This window comes from Pipistrellus kuhlii, unplaced genomic scaffold (genome assembly GCF_014108245.1).
Source record: "Pipistrellus kuhlii isolate mPipKuh1 unplaced genomic scaffold, mPipKuh1.p scaffold_m20_p_14, whole genome shotgun sequence".
In the NCBI taxonomy this organism is placed as follows: Eukaryota; Metazoa; Chordata; class Mammalia; order Chiroptera; family Vespertilionidae; genus Pipistrellus; species Pipistrellus kuhlii.
In genome coordinates, this window is record NW_023425449.1 from 892677 (window position 1) to 911645 (window position 18969).

Here is an 18969-nt window from a genome sequence, read left to right on the forward strand (position 1 = left end):
TGGTCACCGCGTGGAACGTGTGCCTGCCCGGAGGGAACAGCGACCCTCCTGGCTCACTCTGTTCTTTACAAGATGGCAGTGTGGCTTGTGTGGAGCCTGGTCCCTCTGGAAGGGACGGTGGTGTACGGTGTGAGGCGAGGGTCATTAGAGGGTGTTTCTCTGCTCTGACCAGCCTGTCCCTCCGGGGACGTGGTGTGTGTTCATGAATGACCAGAGAGCCAGGCGTCCTGTCCCTGGGGCGCCTGACCTGTCGTTAGTCGGGGGGTTGCCATGGGCCCTCCACACGTACGCTCCCTTTTCCTTCGCAGTTATCCTCACGTGCGGCTGGAGGCCTCGCCTCATCTGTCCTGCGGTGTGTTATGTTGTTATGTAAGCTGTGTTTTAACGTTCCGTTTCTCTAGGGGTGGGAGTGGCTGCTAGTGAGTATGGGGTTTGGGGGGGACGAGGGTGTTAAAGACTTACGTGGTGCCACTGCTGCCGAGCTCTCTGATCTGCTAAAGCCACCAAATTGAACACTTTCGAACATGTTCTTATTGGTTTCAGAGAGGAAGGAAGAGGGAGGGAGGGAGATGGAAACACCCATGATGCGAGAGAACCATGGACCGGCTGCCTCCTGCACGCCCCCTCCAGGGGATGGACCCCGCAGCCTGGGCCTGGGCCCTGACCCGGACTCAAACCGTGACCTCAGCCACTGAGCCACGCTGGCTGGGCAGCAATTTGGTTTATCAGCTTTTCGGAGATTCAGTTTTTTTCATTTCTTTCTGTATTAGTTGTGATAGTTTGTGTCTGTGAAGGAGGAATTGTTGGAGGTTTGGGGGCTTGTGGGTTTGTGTGAGTCCGGGCAGGACTCTCGCTGGCGGAGGGCCCCTGATGGTCCGGGCAGTGGGTCCTATTGAGCCGCCAGCGTTATCTGTGAGGAGCGCTTGGCAGTGATGAAAGCAGCGTGTCTTCCCTCCGGCTGCCACATTGTTACTTGTGCCCAATGGGCTTGAAGGTTACGCACTAGAAATTCCCCCGAGGCAGAGCAGCCAAGGCAGACCCTGAGCGGGCCTCTGGCAGCCACCAGCCATGTCTGTGTGTCCTCTGCCCCCCCCCAGCCATGTCCGTGTGTCCTCTGCCCCCCCAACCAGCCATGTCCGTGTGTCCTCTGCCCCCCCAGCCATGTCCGTGTGTCCTCTGCCCCCCAAACCCAGCCATGTCCGTGTGTCCTCTGCCCCCCAAACCCAGCCATGTCCGTGTGTCCTCTGCCCCCCCCCAGCCATGTCCGTGTGTCCTCTGCCCCCCAAACCCAGCCATGTCTGTGTGTCCTCTGCCCCCCCAGCCATGTCCGTGTGTCCTCTGCCCCCCCAACCAGCCATGTCTGTGTGTCCTCTGCCCCCCCAGCCATGTCCGTGTGTCCTCTGCCCCCCCCAACCAGCCATGTCCGTGTGTCCTCTGCCCCCCCCCAGCCATGTCCGTGTGTCCTCTGCCCCCCCCAACCAGCCATGTCCGTGTGTCCTCTGCCCCCCAAACCCAGCCATGTCTGTGTGTCCTCTGCCCCCCCAACCAGCCATGTCTGTGTGTCCTCTGCCCCCCCAGCCATGTCCGTGTGTCCTCTGCCCCCCCCAGCCATGTCCGTGTGTCCTCTGCCCCCCAAACCCAGCCATGTCCGTGTGTCCTCTGCCCCCCCAACCAGCCATGTCTGTGTGTCCTCTGCCCCCCAAACCCAGCCATGTCCGTGTGTCCTCTGCCCCCCCAACCAGCCATGTCTGTGTGTCCTCTGCCCCCCCCAGCCATGTCCGTGTGTCCTCTGCCCCCCAAACCCAGCCATGTCCGTGTGTCCTCTGCCCCCCCCAACCAGCCATGTCCGTGTGTCCTCTGCCCCCCCAACCAGCCATGTCTGTGTGTCCTCTGCCCCCCCCAGCCATGTCCGTGTGTCCTCTGCCCCCCCCAACCAGCCATGTCCGTGTGTCCTCTGCCCCCCAACCAGCCATGTCCGTGTGTCCTCTGCCCCCCAAACCCAGCCATGTCCGTGTGTCCTCTGCCCCCCCACCCGGGTGGGAGCCTGGGAGTTCCATCTGGTTAGTGTGTGAGCTTCGGGGTTTTTTATTTTACTACTAGTGGCCCGGTGCACAGAATTCGTGCACATTAAAAAGGAACTAATTAGAGGAAATAATTTAATACTGCTATTTGCCCTTTCTCTGTAATAGAAGTGTCAGAGATGAAAACAATTAGTAAAGTGTATATGAAATCTCCCTCCTGTCAGAGTCTGGGGTGCACCACGGGAACCAGAGTCAAGTCCCCCACACACACACTTCGAAATCACACGAGACCCAGACCCGGCTGCCCCAACCCCCGTCGAGGCCCGCAGGGTGGGGGGCCTGGCCTCAGGTCCTCGGGCCCTGCCCGAGGGCGTGACGACGCGTGCACGCTAGCTCTTCGTGGTATAGGATTGGTTCGGGTGCAGTTGGCTCAGGCCTCCATCACAGTCAGAATAGAGCGGGAACATGTGGGCGTGTTTGTGCGGAACCCGTCTGGGCAGTTCCTCGCGGGGGAGGGCACTGGCCCGGGTGAGGTGGGGAGGAGCCAGACGGTGGGGCTGCGGTCAGCACTGGCCGAGGAGGCTGAGCTGGAATGGGTGGGCGCCAGCAAGGACTGGTTCAGGCTGGGCTGTCTGTCCCCGGGGGGACGCACTGTGCTCCCTGCGGGCAGTGTGCCGGGAGACCCAGATACATGCCTGGAGGCTGTGCCACGGCCGGAGAACGGTGCCCATCAGTGCCCGGCTGTCATGGTGGAGCAGAGTCCTTTGACCAGCGGTTCCCTAAGTCCCTGGGCCAGCTGGCTGCCGGGCCTGGCATTCCGGTGCGGCCTGCCCGCAGCCGGCGTGAGGGGAGCAGGCACAGCCCGTTTTTTGCTTTGAGAACCGGAGCCGCCGCCTCACCTCCTCTCCTGCTGCTTCTGTCGCAAATGCAGTGCCCACGGCCGGTCTCCGGGCTCTGGGCTCTGCCCCGCTCTCCGCCGCCCCGCCGGCCTGGCTGTGATGGCGCCCGGTGTGGGGGGTGTTTGCGTGTTCCCCCAGGCGTGCTTGCCTTCTGTCCGTAAGTGACGGTGTCTCCTAAGGACAGCCTGCTGCTCTGGGCCGGCTCCTTTCCTTCCACAGCTGGGACTTCTCTCTCCTGTCCCTCTGGGTCTGTGGCCCTGGCTTTTACTCAGCGTGTGATTTGTGGCCATAGTTACCTTCGCCGTAAACCCGACCTTTCACTCCTGGCTGTGCCCAACCCCGACACGTGCTGTGGATTCCTTTTGTTAATGCCAGTTTCTCACCCTGTTTATCGGTGAGATCGGCCCGATCACCTGGTCGTTGTCGAGATAAAAGCTTGGCTGGCCTTGGCCGCGGCGGGCTCAGTGATAGAGCGTTGACCTATGAACCAGGAGGTCAGGGTGTGATCCCACTCAGGGCACAGGCCCGGTGACAGACTCCATCCCCAGTGTGGGGCCTGCAGGAGGCAGCGATTGGTGATTCTCTCATTGTTGGTGTTTCTCCCTCTCCCTCTTCTCGACGTCAATAAAGTGCATTTTTATTTATTTTTTATTTTTTATTAAATTATTATTTTTGTACATATACCAATGCCCCCCCCCTCCCGTACATACCCTCCTTCCCTAGAGTTTTGTGTCCATTGGTTGTACTTATATGCATGTACACAAGTCTTTTGGTTGATCTTTTATCTCCCCCAGATCTCCCCAACTTCCCCGCTGTAATTTGACAGTCTGCTTGTTGCTTTACTGTCTCTATATCTATCTTTTGGTTCTTCAGTTTATAATGTTCTTTATTATCCATAAATAAGTGAGGTCATGTGGTGTCTCTCTTTCATTGACTGGCTTATTTCACTCAGCATGAGGTTCTCCAATTCCATCCAGGTTGCTGCAAACGATGAGAATTTTTTCTTTTTTATGGCAGCATAGTATTCCATTGTGTAGATGTACCATAGTTTTTGGATCCAATCATCTGCTGACGGGCACCTAGGCTGTTTCCAGATTCTAGCTATTGTAGATTGTGCTGCTATGAACATAGAGGTGCATATATCCTTTCTGATTGGTGTTTCTAGTTTCTTGGGATATATTCCTAGGAGTGGGATTACCGGGTCAAATGGGAGTTCCATTTTCAGTTTTTTGAGGAAGCTCCACACTGTTCTCCACAGTGGCTGTACCAGTCTGCATTCCCACCAGCAGTGCACGAGGGTTCCTTTTTCTCCGCAACCTCGCCAACACTTGTCGTTTGTTGATTTGTTGATGTTGGCCATTCTGACAGGAGTGAGATGGTACCGCATTGTTGTTTTGATTTGCATTTCTCGGATAATTAGTGATAAAGTGCATTTTTAAACGATGAAAGTCTGCTGGCCTCGGGATGGTCGGGCGACACACCCTTTCCATTCGTTCACGGTGAGCTTGGGTGTGGGGTGATCTGTTCTCTGGCGGGGGGGGGGGGGGGGGGGGAGGGGCCCTCCCAGCGGAGCCACCGGACCTGGAGGCCATGTGAGGTCTCGGCGTGAAGACGGCCGGGAGGTCCGGGGAGCAGTGGCCAGAGCGCCCGGGAGGCGCCGCTGGTTGGGGACGGGGTGGCGTTGGCGGAGGCCTCACTTGGCGCTGCCGGGGCTGTGGTCTCCGGGTGGAGGCGAGGCCGGGAGGCCTGGTGTGCTCCTGGTGGTGCCATCCAGGCGATGGGGGGAGAGCTCGGTCCGCCCACTCCCGTGGTCCCGGGACTGGCACCGTGCACGGCCGGCTGGGCAGGGCCAGGCGGGCTGACCGGTTTCCCGGGAGAGGAGTGGTTATTGCTTCCTGGCGGGCAGGGCTGCCCAGGCCCCTGCGTGGGGGCAGGCTTTAGGTCCTCGTCCGCCCCCGCCCCGCCCCCGTCCCGCCCCCGCCCCGCTTTCAGCACTGGCCTCTCCCTTGGCCACAGCGGGAGCTGGAGCTGCCGGTTCCTGGTGGGCGGAGCTTGGGGGCCTCCTGCCGGCCAGTGCTGTCCACCTTCCACGTCTGCCTGGAGGGCCTCAGGTCAGGCAGGGCATGGCCGTCCGGCTTGATTGGCGAGGCAGTGTGTGAGCGCAGTGGGTGGCGGTGAGTTGAATCGAGGTGCCTCCTGCCGCCCTAGGTGCTGGCAGACAGGCCAGCGTGGCCCTGCTCCTCCTCCCCCCCTCCCCCCCTGCCCGGGGCCGGGGTCGGGCCTCCGCTGGTGTGGCTCCACGTGGCCGTGGTGCCTGGGCCCCGCATGGGAGCAGCCCCTGTGAACCCGGGTCTGCTGCTGTAAGGCCCAGGACCGACGGCACCACCTACGGGTGCTTGTGGCCTGTAGGTGCGGGTGGTGCCTGACCTGATACCCAGGCGGACTCGGGGTCTGAGGAATTCAGGAGCCGGCGGAGGGGCCGTGCCGGGATGGCGCCGGGCTCTGGGGGGCCCTTGGGGGGAGGGGGCCGCCCGCGTCTCTCCCTCTGACGGACCACGGCTCGAACCCCATTCCCGTAGGGAGATCGTGGAGCACATGGTGCAGCACTTTAAGACCCAGATCTTCGGGGACCGGAAGCCTGTGTTCGACGGGAGGAAGAACCTGTACACGGCCATGCCCCTGCCCATCGGGCGGGAGAAGGTGAGTGCTGGGCCTGGCCCGCCCCCGGCTGCGTGGAACCACCCCGTGGGGAGCAGCCGGCCGTCAGGACCCTCCCAGAGCCCGGAGACAGGAGTGGAAACCACTGGGCTTCCCAGTGTGAGACAGGCCCCCTGGGCAGGTGCCGCTGCCACTGTCCGTGGCAGTGAAACAGGCCGACTTCTGCTGTAGCCGCGGTCCACTGAGGGGACAGCCTCGCGGGTCCCGGAGGCCTGTGTGCTCCGGGCCAGGGCTCTGCCTGAAGTGCCAGGTTCCTGCCGAGAAGCTGGCACTTGGCAGGTCGGTCAGCGGTCAGCACGGCTGCTCGGCGTCCGGCAGGAGAGCTGGCGGCTCCGGGCTGACCGCAGGGCGCCCTCAGGCTGCGGGTGGCTTCCGTCTCTGAGCCCTGAGGAGGCGGCGCTCTGCCCGCGGGGTGGGGGCAGCAGGCGGGCGGCTCCGGTCTGGGGGGGCCGATAGGAGAGGCGCGGGGCCAGGCCGCTGGGTGATAAGGCTCCGCTGAAGGCTGACGGCCCGGATAGCACGGGCACTGCCTGGCATGGGCTGATGGCACTGATGTCCCGGGGGGTGCCAGGACCCTGCCTGCCAGCGTGGGAGGTGCGCCCCCTGCAGACAGCCGTGCGGAGCGCACAGCTTTGCGTTTAGTGTGGTGCTCGTTTCTGTGAGGCTGTGTGAGGGGGAGAGCCACGCGAGCTCATCCTGCGCCCGGGGCTCGGCAGGCTTTCCTGGCAGTGGGGGGGTCCCCCACCCTGTTCAAATGGGAGACACGTCCCCGCAGAAGCTGACAGCACAGCCTGGTCAGATCCTCTTTTTAAAAAGCATCCTTTATAAAGAGAGCCCAGTGACTGAAACAGTGCAACGAGCAGAACGACCAGGGCCCTCAGCCAGGCGGGCCTGCCCACCCAGGGAGTGGTTAGGGGTGATCAGTCAGGCAGGCCAGTGGTTAGGAGCAATCGGCAGGCAGGTGAGCAGTTAGGAGCCAGGGGTCCCAGATTGCGAGAAGGATATCCGACTGCCGGTTAGGCCCGATCCCACGGACACTCCCCGAAAGGTCCTGGATTGGGAGAGGGTGCAGACCGGTCTGAGTGACCCTCCCCTCCCCTCCCCTCCCTGTGCATGAATTCCATGCACTGGGCCCTAGAATGTGTACATTGGTGTCAGAGAGGAAGGGAGAAGGAGAGGGGGACACAGCGGTGGTTCCTGGTGGACGCTCACCACACGGCTTCCTGGGAGACTTCTCTCCGGGATCCGGCCCGGCAGAACTGCCTGTGGGCTCCGAGGGGGCCAGGACCGGGCCCCGGGCCCCGGGCTTCTTAGTGAGTTCCCTCAGGACAGAGCTCCAGGGCCCCGCAGGCGCCCCCTGCCGTTGACAAAGCGGCGAGCTGACCTGCCGGGCCCCCAGGTGGAGCTGGAGGTCACGCTGCCGGGCGAAGGGAAGGACCGCATCTTCAAGGTGTCCATCAAGTGGGTGTCCTGCGTGAGCCTGCAGGCCCTCCACGACGCGCTGTCTGGGCGGCTGCCCAGTGTCCCCTTCGAGACCATCCAGGCCCTGGACGTGGTCATGAGGCACCTGCCGTCCATGAGGTGAGCCGCCTTGTCTGAGGGAGCGCTAGTGTGGGTGCGCGTGTGCGTGCGTGCGTGTGTGTGTGTGTGCGCGCGTACGTGTGTGTGTGTGTGTGTGCGTGCGTGCGTGCGTGTGTGTGTGCGCGCGTGCGTGCGTGTGTGTGCGTGTGTGTGCGTGTGTGTGTGTGCGCGTGCGTGTGTGTGTGCGAGTGTGCGCGCGTGCGTGTGTGTGCGAGTGTGTGTGTGTGTGCGTGTGTGTGCGCGCGCGCGTGCGTGTGTGTGTGTGCGCGCGTGTGTGTGTGTGTGTGTGTGTGTGTGCGTGTGTGTGTGTGTGTGTGTGCGTGCGCGTGCGCCTGTGGTGCAGTCACAGCAGTGTCAGCAGGACATGTTTCATGTGAGAGATTCCCGGGGTGCCCAGCCCGCAGGCCCCTCCCCGTGGGGTGCAGCTGGTTTCCGCTCTGCGGGGTGAGTGGGCGTGTCCCGCCCTCTGTGGCCTCACACTGGGCTTGTCCGGGGGACCGTCCGCACCCCCCACGGCGGGCGGCCCCGAGGAGCCGTGGCGCAGGCCCGCCCGTCGCCCCTGCCCTCGCCGGGGGGAGGGGGGAGGGGAGTGCGAGCTCAGCCTCTGCCGCAGGTACACGCCCGTGGGCCGCTCCTTCTTCACCGCCTCCGAGGGCTGCTCCAACCCGCTGGGCGGGGGCCGGGAGGTGTGGTTCGGCTTCCACCAGTCCGTCCGCCCCTCCCTCTGGAAGATGATGCTCAACATCGACGGTGAGCAGCCTGTCCCTGGCCGGTGGCTGGCCGGGCTGCGGCCGCGCGGGGCCCGTGTGGCCAGCTCCCCCCGGCCGCTGCCGAGCCGAGCCCCCGGGGAGGGGAGGGGTCTGCCGGGGGGTGAGTGGACCCCCACTGCTGTCCCGTCTCCTGTGATTCTCAGACTGCGCCCAGGGGTCCCTCAGGGCCTGCTCCAGGCGGGTTGGGAATGTTGGGGTGTCCGTCTCCAAGGGCGACGGCCGCCTCCGGCAGCCCCTCAGGGAGGACCGGGCTGCCCGTGACCAGGCCCGAGGGTGGGCTTCGCGGCCAGCGAGGGCGGGCGGCCGTCACCCTCTGCCCGTCTCCCCTCCAGTCTCGGCGACGGCCTTTTACAAGGCACAGCCCGTCATCGAGTTTGTCTGTGAAGTTCTGGATTTTAAAAGTATTGAAGAACAACAAAAACCTCTGACAGATTCCCAAAGGGTCAAGTTTACCAAAGAAATCAAAGGTGGGTGCGGGCCTGGGGCCGGGGGCGGGTCACCCCCAGGCGAGCGAGCCCCCTTCTCCGCGGGGCGGTCACGCCTGTGGGCGCGGAGGAGGGTGACCACCAGCGCCCCCTTCTGGCCGTGGCCGTGCAGGCGGAGGCCTCCCTGGGTGAGCCTGGGCAGGGCTGCCACCCTGAGGGCTGCTCTGTCGCCAGGTCTGAAGGTGGAGATCACTCACTGTGGGCAGATGAAGAGGAAGTACCGCGTCTGCAACGTGACCCGGCGGCCGGCCAGCAACCAAACGTAACTGCTCCCCCGGCCCCTGCCCCCCCCGCCCTCCCCCCGCCCTCCCCACCTTCCCTGCCCCCCTGCCCCCCCGGCCCCCCCCGCCCCCCCCGCAGAGGCCCCGGGACAGGGACTCGAAAGCGATCCATCGGTTTGACGTTAGCCCGGGGCCCCAAACCTCCCTTTGGAAGGAACCTGGGGCTCCTCGGCCCAGCTCGGTGCTGAGATGCTGGGAGCCCGGGCTTCTCTCCCCTGCCGCCCCCCAGTTCTTGGCTGTGGCCCCATCTTAGCCTTGAGCGGCCCTGGCTTCACTTCCAGCCAATCAGGGCCGTGGAGGGACCGCAGGCCGTGGGGTCGGCGTGTCCTGGGGCGTGTGCGTTCAGCGGGGAGAAGCAGGAGGCGCGGCCCCACCGCAGGGTCTCCTGGCCCGGTGGGCGCTGGGGCAGGTCCCACAGCCCCGCACCCCCCTCTCTGCCCTGCCCACCCTCACCGTGGCCGAGGGTGCCGCAGACCTGGAGCCCGGCGTTCCCTCTGGCGGGTCTCCGTGGGCGGGCCCGTGTCCGCTGTGGTGTGTGTGCCGGGGATCGCTGCCGGGCAGGCGCGGGAAGGGGGCGGGGCCTCGGGACGGCCGGGACGGTTCCCGGGTGACCGGGTGGGGTGCTGAGGGCCCCTGCCTCGGCCACGCCCACGCCGCGCCTCCTCCCCAGGTTCCCGCTGCAGCAGGAGAGCGGGCAGACGGTGGAGTGCACGGTGGCCCAGTACTTCAAGGACCGGCACAAGCTGGTGCTGCGCTACCCCCACCTCCCCTGTTTACAAGTCGGCCAGGAGCAGAAACACACCTACCTTCCCCTCGAGGTCTGCAACATCGTGGCGGGACAGAGATGTATAAAGAAGCTGACGGACAACCAGACCTCAACCATGATCAGAGCCACGGCCCGGTCGGCGCCCGACCGGCAGGAGGAGATCAGCAAGCTGGTGAGCGGCCGGCCGGGGCGGCCGGGGCGGGCGCCCGCGGGAGCCAGTCCGTGCCGGCCCAGGGCTGGGCAGACACCTTCACTCTGCCCGTCCCGCCTTCCAGATGAGGAGCGCGAGCTTCAACACCGACCCCTATGTCCGGGAGTTTGGGATCATGGTCAAGGATGAGATGACGGACGTGACCGGGCGGGTCCTGCAGCCGCCCTCCATCCTCTACGGGGGCCGGGTACGTGCACTGGCGGGGCCCGGGGTGTCCCCATCAGGGCGGGGTGGGCCCGGGGTGTCCCCATCAGGGCGGGCGGGGCCTGGTGTCCCCATCAGGGTGGGGTGGGCCCGGGGTGTCCCCATCAGGGTGGGCTGGGCCCGGGGTGTCCCCATCAGGGCGGGGTGGGCCCGGGGTGTCCCCATCAGGGCGGGGTGAGCCCGGGGTGTCCCCCATCAGGGCGGGGTGGGCCCGGGGTGTCCCCATCAGGGCGGGGTGGGCCCGGGGTGCCCCCCATCAGGGCGGGGTGGGCCCGGGGTGTCCCCATCAGGGCGGGGTGGGCCAGGGTGACCCCATCAGGGCGGGGTGGGCCAGGGTGACCCCCATCGGGGCGGGGTGGGCCTGGGTGTCCCCATCAGGGCGGGCGGGGCCTGGTGTCCCCATCAGGGTGGGGTGGGCCTGGGGTGTCCCCCATCAGGGCGGGGTGGGCCAGGGTGACCCCCATCAGGGCGGGGTGGGCCCGGGGTGCCCCCCATCAGGGCGGGGTGGGCCAGGGTGACCCCCATCAGGGCAGGGTGGGCCCGGGGTGCCCCCCATCAGGGCGGGGTGGGCCAGGGTGACCCCCATCAGGGCGGGGTGGGCCTGGGTGACCCCCATCAGGGCGGGCTGGGCCTGGGGTGTCCCCCATCAGGGCGGGGTGGGCCCGGGGTGTCCCCCATCAGGGCGGGGTGGGCCCGGGGTGTCCCCCATCAGGGCGGGGTGGACCTGGGTGTCCCCCATCAGGGCGGGCTGGGCCCAGGGTGTCCCCCATCAGGGCGGGGTGGGCCAGGGTGACCCCCATCAGGGCGGGCGGGGCCTGGTGTCCCCCACCAGGGCGCAGCAGTTGGTCAGCTGGGTTTGTTTTAATTTTTTTTTTATTGATTTATTGATTATGGTATCACATAATTGTCCTCATCCCCCCATTCCCATCCCAAACCCCTCTCCACGTACGCCCCCACCCCCGTTGTCCATGACCATGGTTAGGCACACATGCATGTGACCCCCAGCTTTTATCTGTGCGCAAGCAAAGGCCTGACTTCCCAGCCATGGGGCTCCTGCACGGCCCCCTCCTCGCGGCCGGTCCTTCGGTGCACGGCCGGGCGGGGCTGCGGGAGCCGGGAGCCTCCTCACCGAGGGCCGTGTGCTCAGGGAGCTCCACCAGCCGGCGTAGACGTGTTTGTGGGTCTTTCCCTTCGTATGTTCGATGTTTTAAGACTCAGCAGGCAGCAAAAAGGTCGCAGGGAGAGGCCGCCTCTCCTCAGGGAGCCGCCCGGTGGCCTCGGCGTTCCCCCTTCTTGTGCGGAAGGCGTGTTATTTCATGTCATTGTTAATTGGTCTCAGCGAGGAAGGGAGAGGGAGAAATAGAAACATCAACGATGAGAGAGAATCATTGATCACTGCCTCCTGCACGCCCCCTACTGGGGATGGAGCCCTCAGCCTGGGCAGGTGCCCCCGCTGGGAATCGATGGATCCAGGCCACCCGGCTGCAGACGGCACAGTGAATGCGCCTGCCGCTTGCTCTTTTACTTGGTATTTCCTCTGAAGCCTGTGGGTGTAGAGGGCCACCTGGGAAGACGCCTGGACCGTCTATAGATTGCTGCTGACTGGGCCCCTGACGTTGACAGGTCATGCCAGTTGCACTCCCGCCCTGGGAGTTCGGAGATGTTCTTAGTTCCTGGCTTATGTTTGTCCAGGAGGAAGGAGTGGGTGGGACCTGGGCCCTGCTGCGTGGCTCAGGAGGCCCTCAGTCTGTCTCTCCAGCAGAGGAGGTCATGGCCCTCCCAGCTCCCAGCTTAAAATCTATCTGTGTCTTCTCTCTTTATTTCTAATATTTCTCAATCCCTGGCGCCTCCACTTAGAACCGGTTCATCCATCTCTCTTTCCGTGCGGGTCACGGAAAAGGGAGATCCCAGCCATCAGGCCCCCGCAGTTGTGTGTCTGTGTGACGTGTGTTGCAGAGCATCCCTGTCACTCAGCCACTCCTCCATTCACCTCTTCATCCTTCACCCACCCACCCATCCACTCACCCATCCCCCACCCCTCCCTCCACCCAGCCAGTCATCCTCCCACCCGTCTGCCCACCCATCCGTCCGTCTGTCCGTCCACCCCCTGCAGCCGCCTGGGCCCTGCAGCGTGGGCGACAGAGATTCCGTTCGGAGCCTCAGGAGCCCGTCTGGCCGGGACCGCGCTCCCCGGTCCTCACTCTGACCGTCTCCGTTTACAGAATAAAGCGATCGCCACGCCGGTGCAGGGCGTGTGGGACATGAGGAACAAGCAGTTCCACACGGGCATCGAGATCAAGGTGTGGGCCATCGCCTGCTTCGCGCCCCAGCGCCAGTGCACCGAGGTCCACCTCAAGTAAGCCTGTGGCAGCCAGGCCGCGGCGGGAGGGCGGGCGGGCGGGCGGGTGGGCGGGCGGGCGGGCGGGTGGCCTCCCCCCTGCTGGGCGGCACCCAGGAGACAGAAAACAGCAAATGGGAGTAAGTGTGGAAAGGAGGCGAGAGAGAGCTGGACTCTGTGAACTAAGCTTATTTTCTTTCTTTTTAAAAAAATGTATTTTATTGACTTTTTTTACAGAGAGAAAGGGAGAGGGATAGAAAGCTAGAAACATCCACCAGCTGCCTCCTGCACACCTCCCACTGGGGATGTGCCTGCAACCAAGGTGCATGCCTTGGCCAGAATCGAACCCGGGAGCCGAGCGGAGGCTGCGCCTGGGCCGGGCCTCCCTGGGTCTGTCCTTGGCCCCTTCCCTCTGCTCTGCGGGGAGCTGGGTGGGCCCGCGGGCAGTGCCCCCCGGAGCAGGCGGCTGTGTCTCAGGAAGCGGGGCGTGGGCGCGGCACCGGTCACTCTGCACCGAGTGTCACGGCGGGGTGGGGGCAGCGTGGGGCCGTTGGGAGTCTCCGGTTTATTGGGGCGCCTCCTCAGCGCCTGTGGGTGCGCGGCGCGGCGCTGGGCTGGGTCTGGACTCCTCCCGGAGGCCCACCTGGCGGTCCCCTCCCCCAGGTCCTTCACGGAGCAGCTCAGGAAGATCTCGCGGGACGCGGGGATGCCCATCCAGGGCCAGCCGTGCTTCTGCAAGTACGCCCAGGGCGCCGACAGCGTGGAGCCCATGTTCCGGCACCTCAAGAACACCTACACCGGCCTGCAGCTGGTGGTGGTCATCCTGCCGGGCAAGACCCCCGTCTACGGTAGGCGGCGGCGGGCAGGAGTGGCCTGCGTCCCGAGGGAGCCGAGATGGGGGTGGCCGAGGGTGCGCAGGCTTCCTGGTGTTCACTGTTAAGTCCTGAGTCCTGGGCGCTGGGGGCGAAGATGGCATTCTGCCTCAGGAGTGCCAGTCCCTGGCTTCCAGCTGGGCTCTGCCCGTTTCTCCTGTCCGAGGGGTGAGGGCGAGGCTGGCGCAGAAACTTGAACCCAGAGGCTCTGACTTTCTGAGCCTGCCTGGCCCGTCTCCCAGCCCGGGGTGGGGTGGGGTGGGCGAGGCGGGCGGGGCGGGCGGGCCGGAGAGCCGCCTGAGCACCCCCGCCCCCGCAGCCGAGGTGAAGCGCGTGGGGGACACGGTGCTGGGCATGGCCACCCAGTGCGTGCAGATGAAGAACGTGCAGCGGACCACGCCGCAGACGCTGTCCAACCTCTGCCTCAAGATCAACGTGAAGCTGGGCGGCGTGAACAACATCCTGCTGCCACAGGGCAGGTGAGCCGGCTGCCACTGTCCGGCGGGCGTGGCCTGCGCCCTGGCTGTCCTCGGGCTCCTGACGGGCTCGTGTGTGGACTGGGAGTGCAGGGGGCGCTCGGGGGGCCCTGTGGGCCGGCCCGGCCCAGCCATGATGGAGACTGCTCGCTCGGGGGTGAGCAGCCGGTGTGCGCGGCGAGGCCAGCACAGGGCGAGCTGAGGGCGCTGGGAGAGCCGTGCGGACGGACGGTGTCCGCAGGAGGGGCGGGTGGAGGTTCGGGGGTGAGCAGGGCCCGGCTGGCCTGGCTCCCAAAGCACAGTGGACTCCTGTCACCCCAGAGGCAGGGCCTCGGAGACCAGGGGTCTGGCTGAGGGGAAGGGGGCGTCCAGGATGAGTCTGAGGCCCCGGGCCGTGGGGAGAGAAGGCAGCGTTGGTGGTGAGGACGCCTGGAGGCTGGGGGTTGGGATCGGGGTCGGGGTTGGGGTCGGCCTCGAGGGGAGACGAAGTCTGGGGTCAGGGATGCTGGTTGCAGGGCTCCTGCTGTGGAGGTGGGGCTTAGAGCGCCCGGCTGCTGGGAACCCTGGGGAGGGTGCAGACAGGAGGGAGGGGGGGCCTGGGGCTAAAGGTTGTGCAGGTCAGGGGTTAGGAGCTGGCAGTGGAGCCAGAGAAGGGAGGGGAGGGTCAGTGGGCGGGTCCTGATCCCAAGGTTTGTCCTGAGGCTGCTCTGGTGGTGTGCAGGTCTTTAGTGACCTTGCAAAGAGGAGTCTGTTGCCATGGCAGCGTGGGAGGCCGTGTGCCCCGCCTGCTGCTTCTGGAGCTTTGCGGGAGGGAGGGAGGGAGCGAGGGAGCGTGGGAGGAGCGTGGAGCCTGCAGCGGGTTTGAGTCACGGCGGCAGTGGGTGCTGTTGGGAATGTTCCAGAACTGGGGTGGGAGCAACAGTGGGGCGCAGGGTGTGGGTGCAGGCGGGAGGCAGGCTGCAGGAGGGGGCGGAGCCTGTGCTCCCGCTGCTGCTCACAGCCTCGCCGCGGTGGGGTGGGGGTAAGGGGGCGGTAGGAGCCTTCTAACCCCGAAGCTCAGGCTGGGCAGTGGGCGGTGGGCGGGGTGCCGGTGAGGGGGACAGTGTCCGGTGGCCGCGGGTCCCTCGCCGGGAAAGGGGTAGCTCGCAGCTTCTGATGTCCGGGGGCAGAGCCGCCGTGGTTGGACACGCTGGCGCGGATGGGGCTTGCCCACGCCTGGGGCACTGCGGCGGCACCCCTTCCCCTCCCCTCCCCTCCGCTCGGGCGGCTCCGCAGTGCTTGGGGCCCCCGAGGCCTCTGTGGCTCCGCTGCCGGGCGGGAGGCACCGCGGCCCGGTGGGGCAGACGTCCGCGAGGCCGTGCCGGCAGTCCCCGCGGTGAGCGCTGTGCCAGCGGCTGGCCCCCCTCCCCCGGGTTCCCGGAGCTCTGGCGGCCGGTGCTGGGAGTGGCTCTGATGTGTGGCTAAGAGCACCGCCCAGTGCGCTGGCCGCCCAGGGCCCTGCCCAGCCTCGGCCTCACGCTCTCCTCCCGCAGGCCGCCCGTGTTCCAGCAGCCGGTCATCTTCCTGGGCGCCGACGTCACGCACCCCCCCGCGGGGGACGGGAAGAAGCCGTCCATCGCTGCCGTGAGTGCCGCTGCCCCGGGCCTGGGGGGCACGGGGAGGGGACACGGCCCCGCAGCGGCCAGAGGGCCGGGCCCTCCCTGAGAGCAGCCGGGAAGCCCGAGGCTTCGGCGGTCAGCACACCGAGAAGCGGTGAGGGCAGCCCGCTGTCCGTCCCCGGGCGGCTCCTGGGCCTGGCCGCACGCGGGACCGAGGCTTGCGGCCCCTGTTCTAAGCGTGTGCACGGCTTGAGCCACACACAGTCCTCGCCCTCCTGCGCGGCCGGGCCGGTCCCTATGGGCCGGTCCAGAGCCCTCGGCCGCCCCTCAGACTGAGCGGCAGCGGCGGCGTCTTCGGGCGGCTCCACGCCGGCACAGGGTCAGTCTCCTCCTCTGCCCCAGGTCGTGGGCAGCATGGACGCCCACCCCAACCGCTACTGCGCCACGGTGCGCGTGCAGCAGCACCGCCAGGAGATCATCCAGGACCTGGCGGCCATGGTGCGCGAGCTGCTCATCCAGTTCTACAAGTCCACGCGCTTCAAGCCCACGCGCATCATCTTCTACCGCGACGGCGTGTCCGAGGGCCAGTTCCAGCAGGTGGGCCCCTCACCGCTGAGTGCCCTGCGCAGAACCCGGGCCCCCTCTGTGCTCCCGGCCTCCTGAGGTGCTGCCGGGCCGGGCCGGGGGTCTCTGAGGACAGACGGTGCCTCCCGCCCTGGTGCCGACCCCAGGGGCGTCTGGGCAGCCAGTCTGCGAGGTCGATGGTCCCATCTTACAAGTGGAAACCGGGATCGGAGCGGGCGTCTGGCTCTCCCGCAGCCCCTCGGCCGCCTCGTGTCAGAGTGGGGTTTGGACTTACTGACTCCTAAGCCAGGTCTCTCCTCGGCCACCCCCTCTGCTCCAGACGAACGTGGGGGGCGGGCGGGCGGCCTGTGTTGTGCTGCCCACGACCTGTGGCCCTCCATCCAGCACACAGCCCTCCACAGCCCGTGCTCAGCTCTGCGCGCCATCTCCTCACACTGGCCCACACGGCACAGGCTCCGAAAGGCAGGGGCTGCAGCCGGTGTCGCGTGCTGGTGTCACTCGGTGCTGTCTCCTGGCAGCAGCCCTGAGGCCCGGCCTGACGCCCTGTCCCGGCAGGTGCTGCACCACGAGCTGCTGGCCATCCGCGAGGCCTGCATCAAGCTGGAGAAGGACTACCAGCCGGGCATCACCTTCATCGTGGTGCAGAAGCGGCACCACACGCGGCTCTTCTGCACCGACAAGAACGAGCGGGTGCGTCTCGGGCAGCGGGCGGCGCCCAGCCCGTTCGGCGGCCCCCGGGTCCGCGGGGACGGGCTGTAGTGACCGTGGCCGGGGGTGGCTCAGAGAGGGCCGTTGGCAGCAGCCTCAGCGGCAGCCGGCTCAGTGTCTGGGTCACTTCACAGCACTGAGCGGGCCGTGGGGGCAGGCCCGGCCCGGCTCAGGGCGGCGGGCGGGCGGGCTGACGCTCCTGTGTCCCTGAAGGTCGGGAAGAGCGGGAACATTCCAGCAGGCACCACCGTGGACACGAAGATCACCCACCCGACCGAGTTCGACTTCTACCTGTGCAGCCACGCTGGCATCCAGGTGGGCACGGGCCCAGCAGACACGGCGGCGTGCCCTCGGGGCGGGCACTCAGCGGGCACTCAGGGCTCGGGACCGCCGGAAGCTGGTGCACCTCAGAGATCGGGTCCAGGCAGGCGCACTGGTGGGGCAGGGCCCCGGGCCTGGCATTCAGCAGGCGGGGAGGACTCAGCGGGGAGGAGGGCGGGAGGGAAAGGTGGTGAGGGACGAGGGGCTGCCTGGGGAGCTCACACCCATGGCGGGGTCCACGCGTGTCACCCGTGTCTCTGGCTCGTCTGTCTCGGCAAAGAGGGTGGTCCCAGGGGTCTCCAGCCGCCCAGCACAGGGGCTCGGGTCCGAAACCCTCCCCGGAGAAGGCGGCCTGACCCTGAGATTTCCTGTGAATGTGGCAGCTGGACAGCTTCTGGGGATTGTGGGGGGACGTCCTTGGCTGAGACAGCAGGGCTGGAGGGGCAGGCCCCCTGACGCAGACTGCCCCGCTGCCCCCCCAGTGGCACAGTGGGGTGGGGCAGGGACGGGACGCTGGTCCCTGGGCCTAGCACAGGGTGAGCAGCAGCGGGGCCGGCTGGACAGGGCGGCGGCAGCTGTGAGTGTCTGCGCCGGCAGAGGCTGCCAGCTCCCGCTCCCTTCAGTTCCAAAGATTTCAAGCTACACGCACTGCATAAACGCGCGTGTGTCATCTCCCTCCTAAAGTGTTAGTGTGTGAGTTTCAGAGAGGTTTTTCTCGCCGGTAAAGGGAAGGTTGTAGAAACCTGGCCTGTGTGGGTGGTATGGTCCTCAGAACAAACGTTTTCCTGGCGTTTTTTCCCTTCTGACGTGTATCTGAGTAAGCGTGTGCAGTCTGTGTTCACACGCCTGATGAATACATGTCCCGGTGCTCTCGCCGTGACGTAATAAGCCGCCATCTGTCTCGCTAACTCCGGGTCCGCGGTAAGGAGCGTGCGAGCGTGCGAGCTGGGCTCGGCCTCCGGCGGCCCCGCAGGTGAGTGCTGCCGCCTCTGACCCGCCGTCTGCTTTCAGGGAACAAGCAGGCCTTCCCACTACCACGTGCTTTGGGATGACAATCGTTTCTCTTCCGACGAGCTGCAGATCCTCACCTACCAGCTGTGTCACACCTACGTGCGCTGCACACGCTCCGTGTCCATCCCAGCGCCAGCGTACTACGCTCACCTGGTGGCCTTCCGGGCCAGGTACCACCTGGTGGACAAAGAACACGACAGGTGAGTGGAGGCCTCTCCTGACCACGGGGAGCAGCCGGAGCCAGCAGAGGCCGGGATGCCCGAGCCCAGCGCCTTGGCTGCTACCTGTGAGCAGCTGTCCGTCGTGGGTGGCCCCGGCCCAGCGTGGGGGCGTGGCCTGGCCGAGCGTGGGGGCGTGGCCCGGCCCGCTGACCGCTGTCTCTGTCCCTCCCCCAGTGCTGAAGGAAGCCATACCTCCGGGCAGAGTAACGGGCGGGACCACCAGGCACTGGCCAAGGCGGTGCAGGTCCACCAGGACACGCTGCGCACCATGTACTTTGCTTGACGTGTTGTGTTTACGATTGTGTGCGGAGTCGGATTCACACGAGACCAGCGACACTCAGACCAACCGACGCCAGCCCCGTGGCAGCCAGCAGTGGACCCAGACGTCGTGGACTCAGCCGAGGCTCCTCCCAGAATGCCTTCCGTCCGGACTCCACACTCGTCCTGAGCTGCAGACCTGTATGAGACCCGCTGTCGCCGGAGCTATGGTTTGCCAAAATCTGTCCGCTGCTCATTAAACAGTCCCGTGTTTTCTAAAACATCTCCTAAAAGCAGTCTATGAACTCAGGGCTTTAAAACATTTTTAATTTATTTGGTCATTCGATTTACTTGTTTTTAACATGTGATTCTGTATGGAATTGATGGGCTCAAACTAGCTGGGAGTGTGCTCTGAGGTGAAAGCAACACAAACACTATTGTGGTTTTAAAGCCTTGACCATTCTGACGTCGTGTGCCCTGACGTGGCTCCGCCAGCTCTTAGGGGCCCGCGTGGGCGCCCACCCACAGGGGAACGGGGCTGGGTCACCAGAGGCCACGCCCACTCGACATTTCTAGGTCCTGAGAGATTGGCAGCCAAGTGCCATTTTAATAAAAATTTATTAAGAAAAAAGAAAAAAGAAAAAA

At 65.5% G+C, this 18969-nt stretch overlaps 1 protein-coding gene across 3 annotated transcripts in view; it reads left to right on the top strand.

Annotated features, from left to right (window-relative positions):
* Positions 1-18946, top strand: part of AGO2 (argonaute RISC catalytic component 2) — a 33237-nt gene extending 14291 nt beyond the window's left edge. For 2 of the 3 annotated variants that reach the window (XM_045581284.1, XM_036437516.2), the window contains 16 exons: positions 5500-5620; positions 7038-7219; positions 7833-7969; positions 8322-8456; positions 8649-8736; positions 9426-9693; positions 9797-9919; positions 12159-12292; positions 12938-13122; positions 13466-13625; positions 15155-15245; positions 15623-15817; positions 16361-16495; positions 16727-16828; positions 17846-18045; positions 18241-18946. In XM_045581284.1, the coding sequence (XP_045437240.1) occupies positions 5516-5620; positions 7038-7219; positions 7833-7969; positions 8322-8456; positions 8649-8736; positions 9426-9693; positions 9797-9919; positions 12159-12292; positions 12938-13122; positions 13466-13625; positions 15155-15245; positions 15623-15817; positions 16361-16495; positions 16727-16828; positions 17846-18045; positions 18241-18349 (2349 nt within the window). In that variant the 5' untranslated portion in view covers positions 5500-5515 and the 3' untranslated portion in view covers positions 18350-18946. The remainder of the gene's footprint in view (positions 1-5499; positions 5621-7037; positions 7220-7832; positions 7970-8321; positions 8457-8648; positions 8737-9425; positions 9694-9796; positions 9920-12158; positions 12293-12937; positions 13123-13465; positions 13626-15154; positions 15246-15622; positions 15818-16360; positions 16496-16726; positions 16829-17845; positions 18046-18240) is intronic. The other variant, XM_036437517.2, reaches the window with a different exon arrangement.
* The last annotated feature ends 23 nt before the right edge of the window (positions 18947-18969 follow it).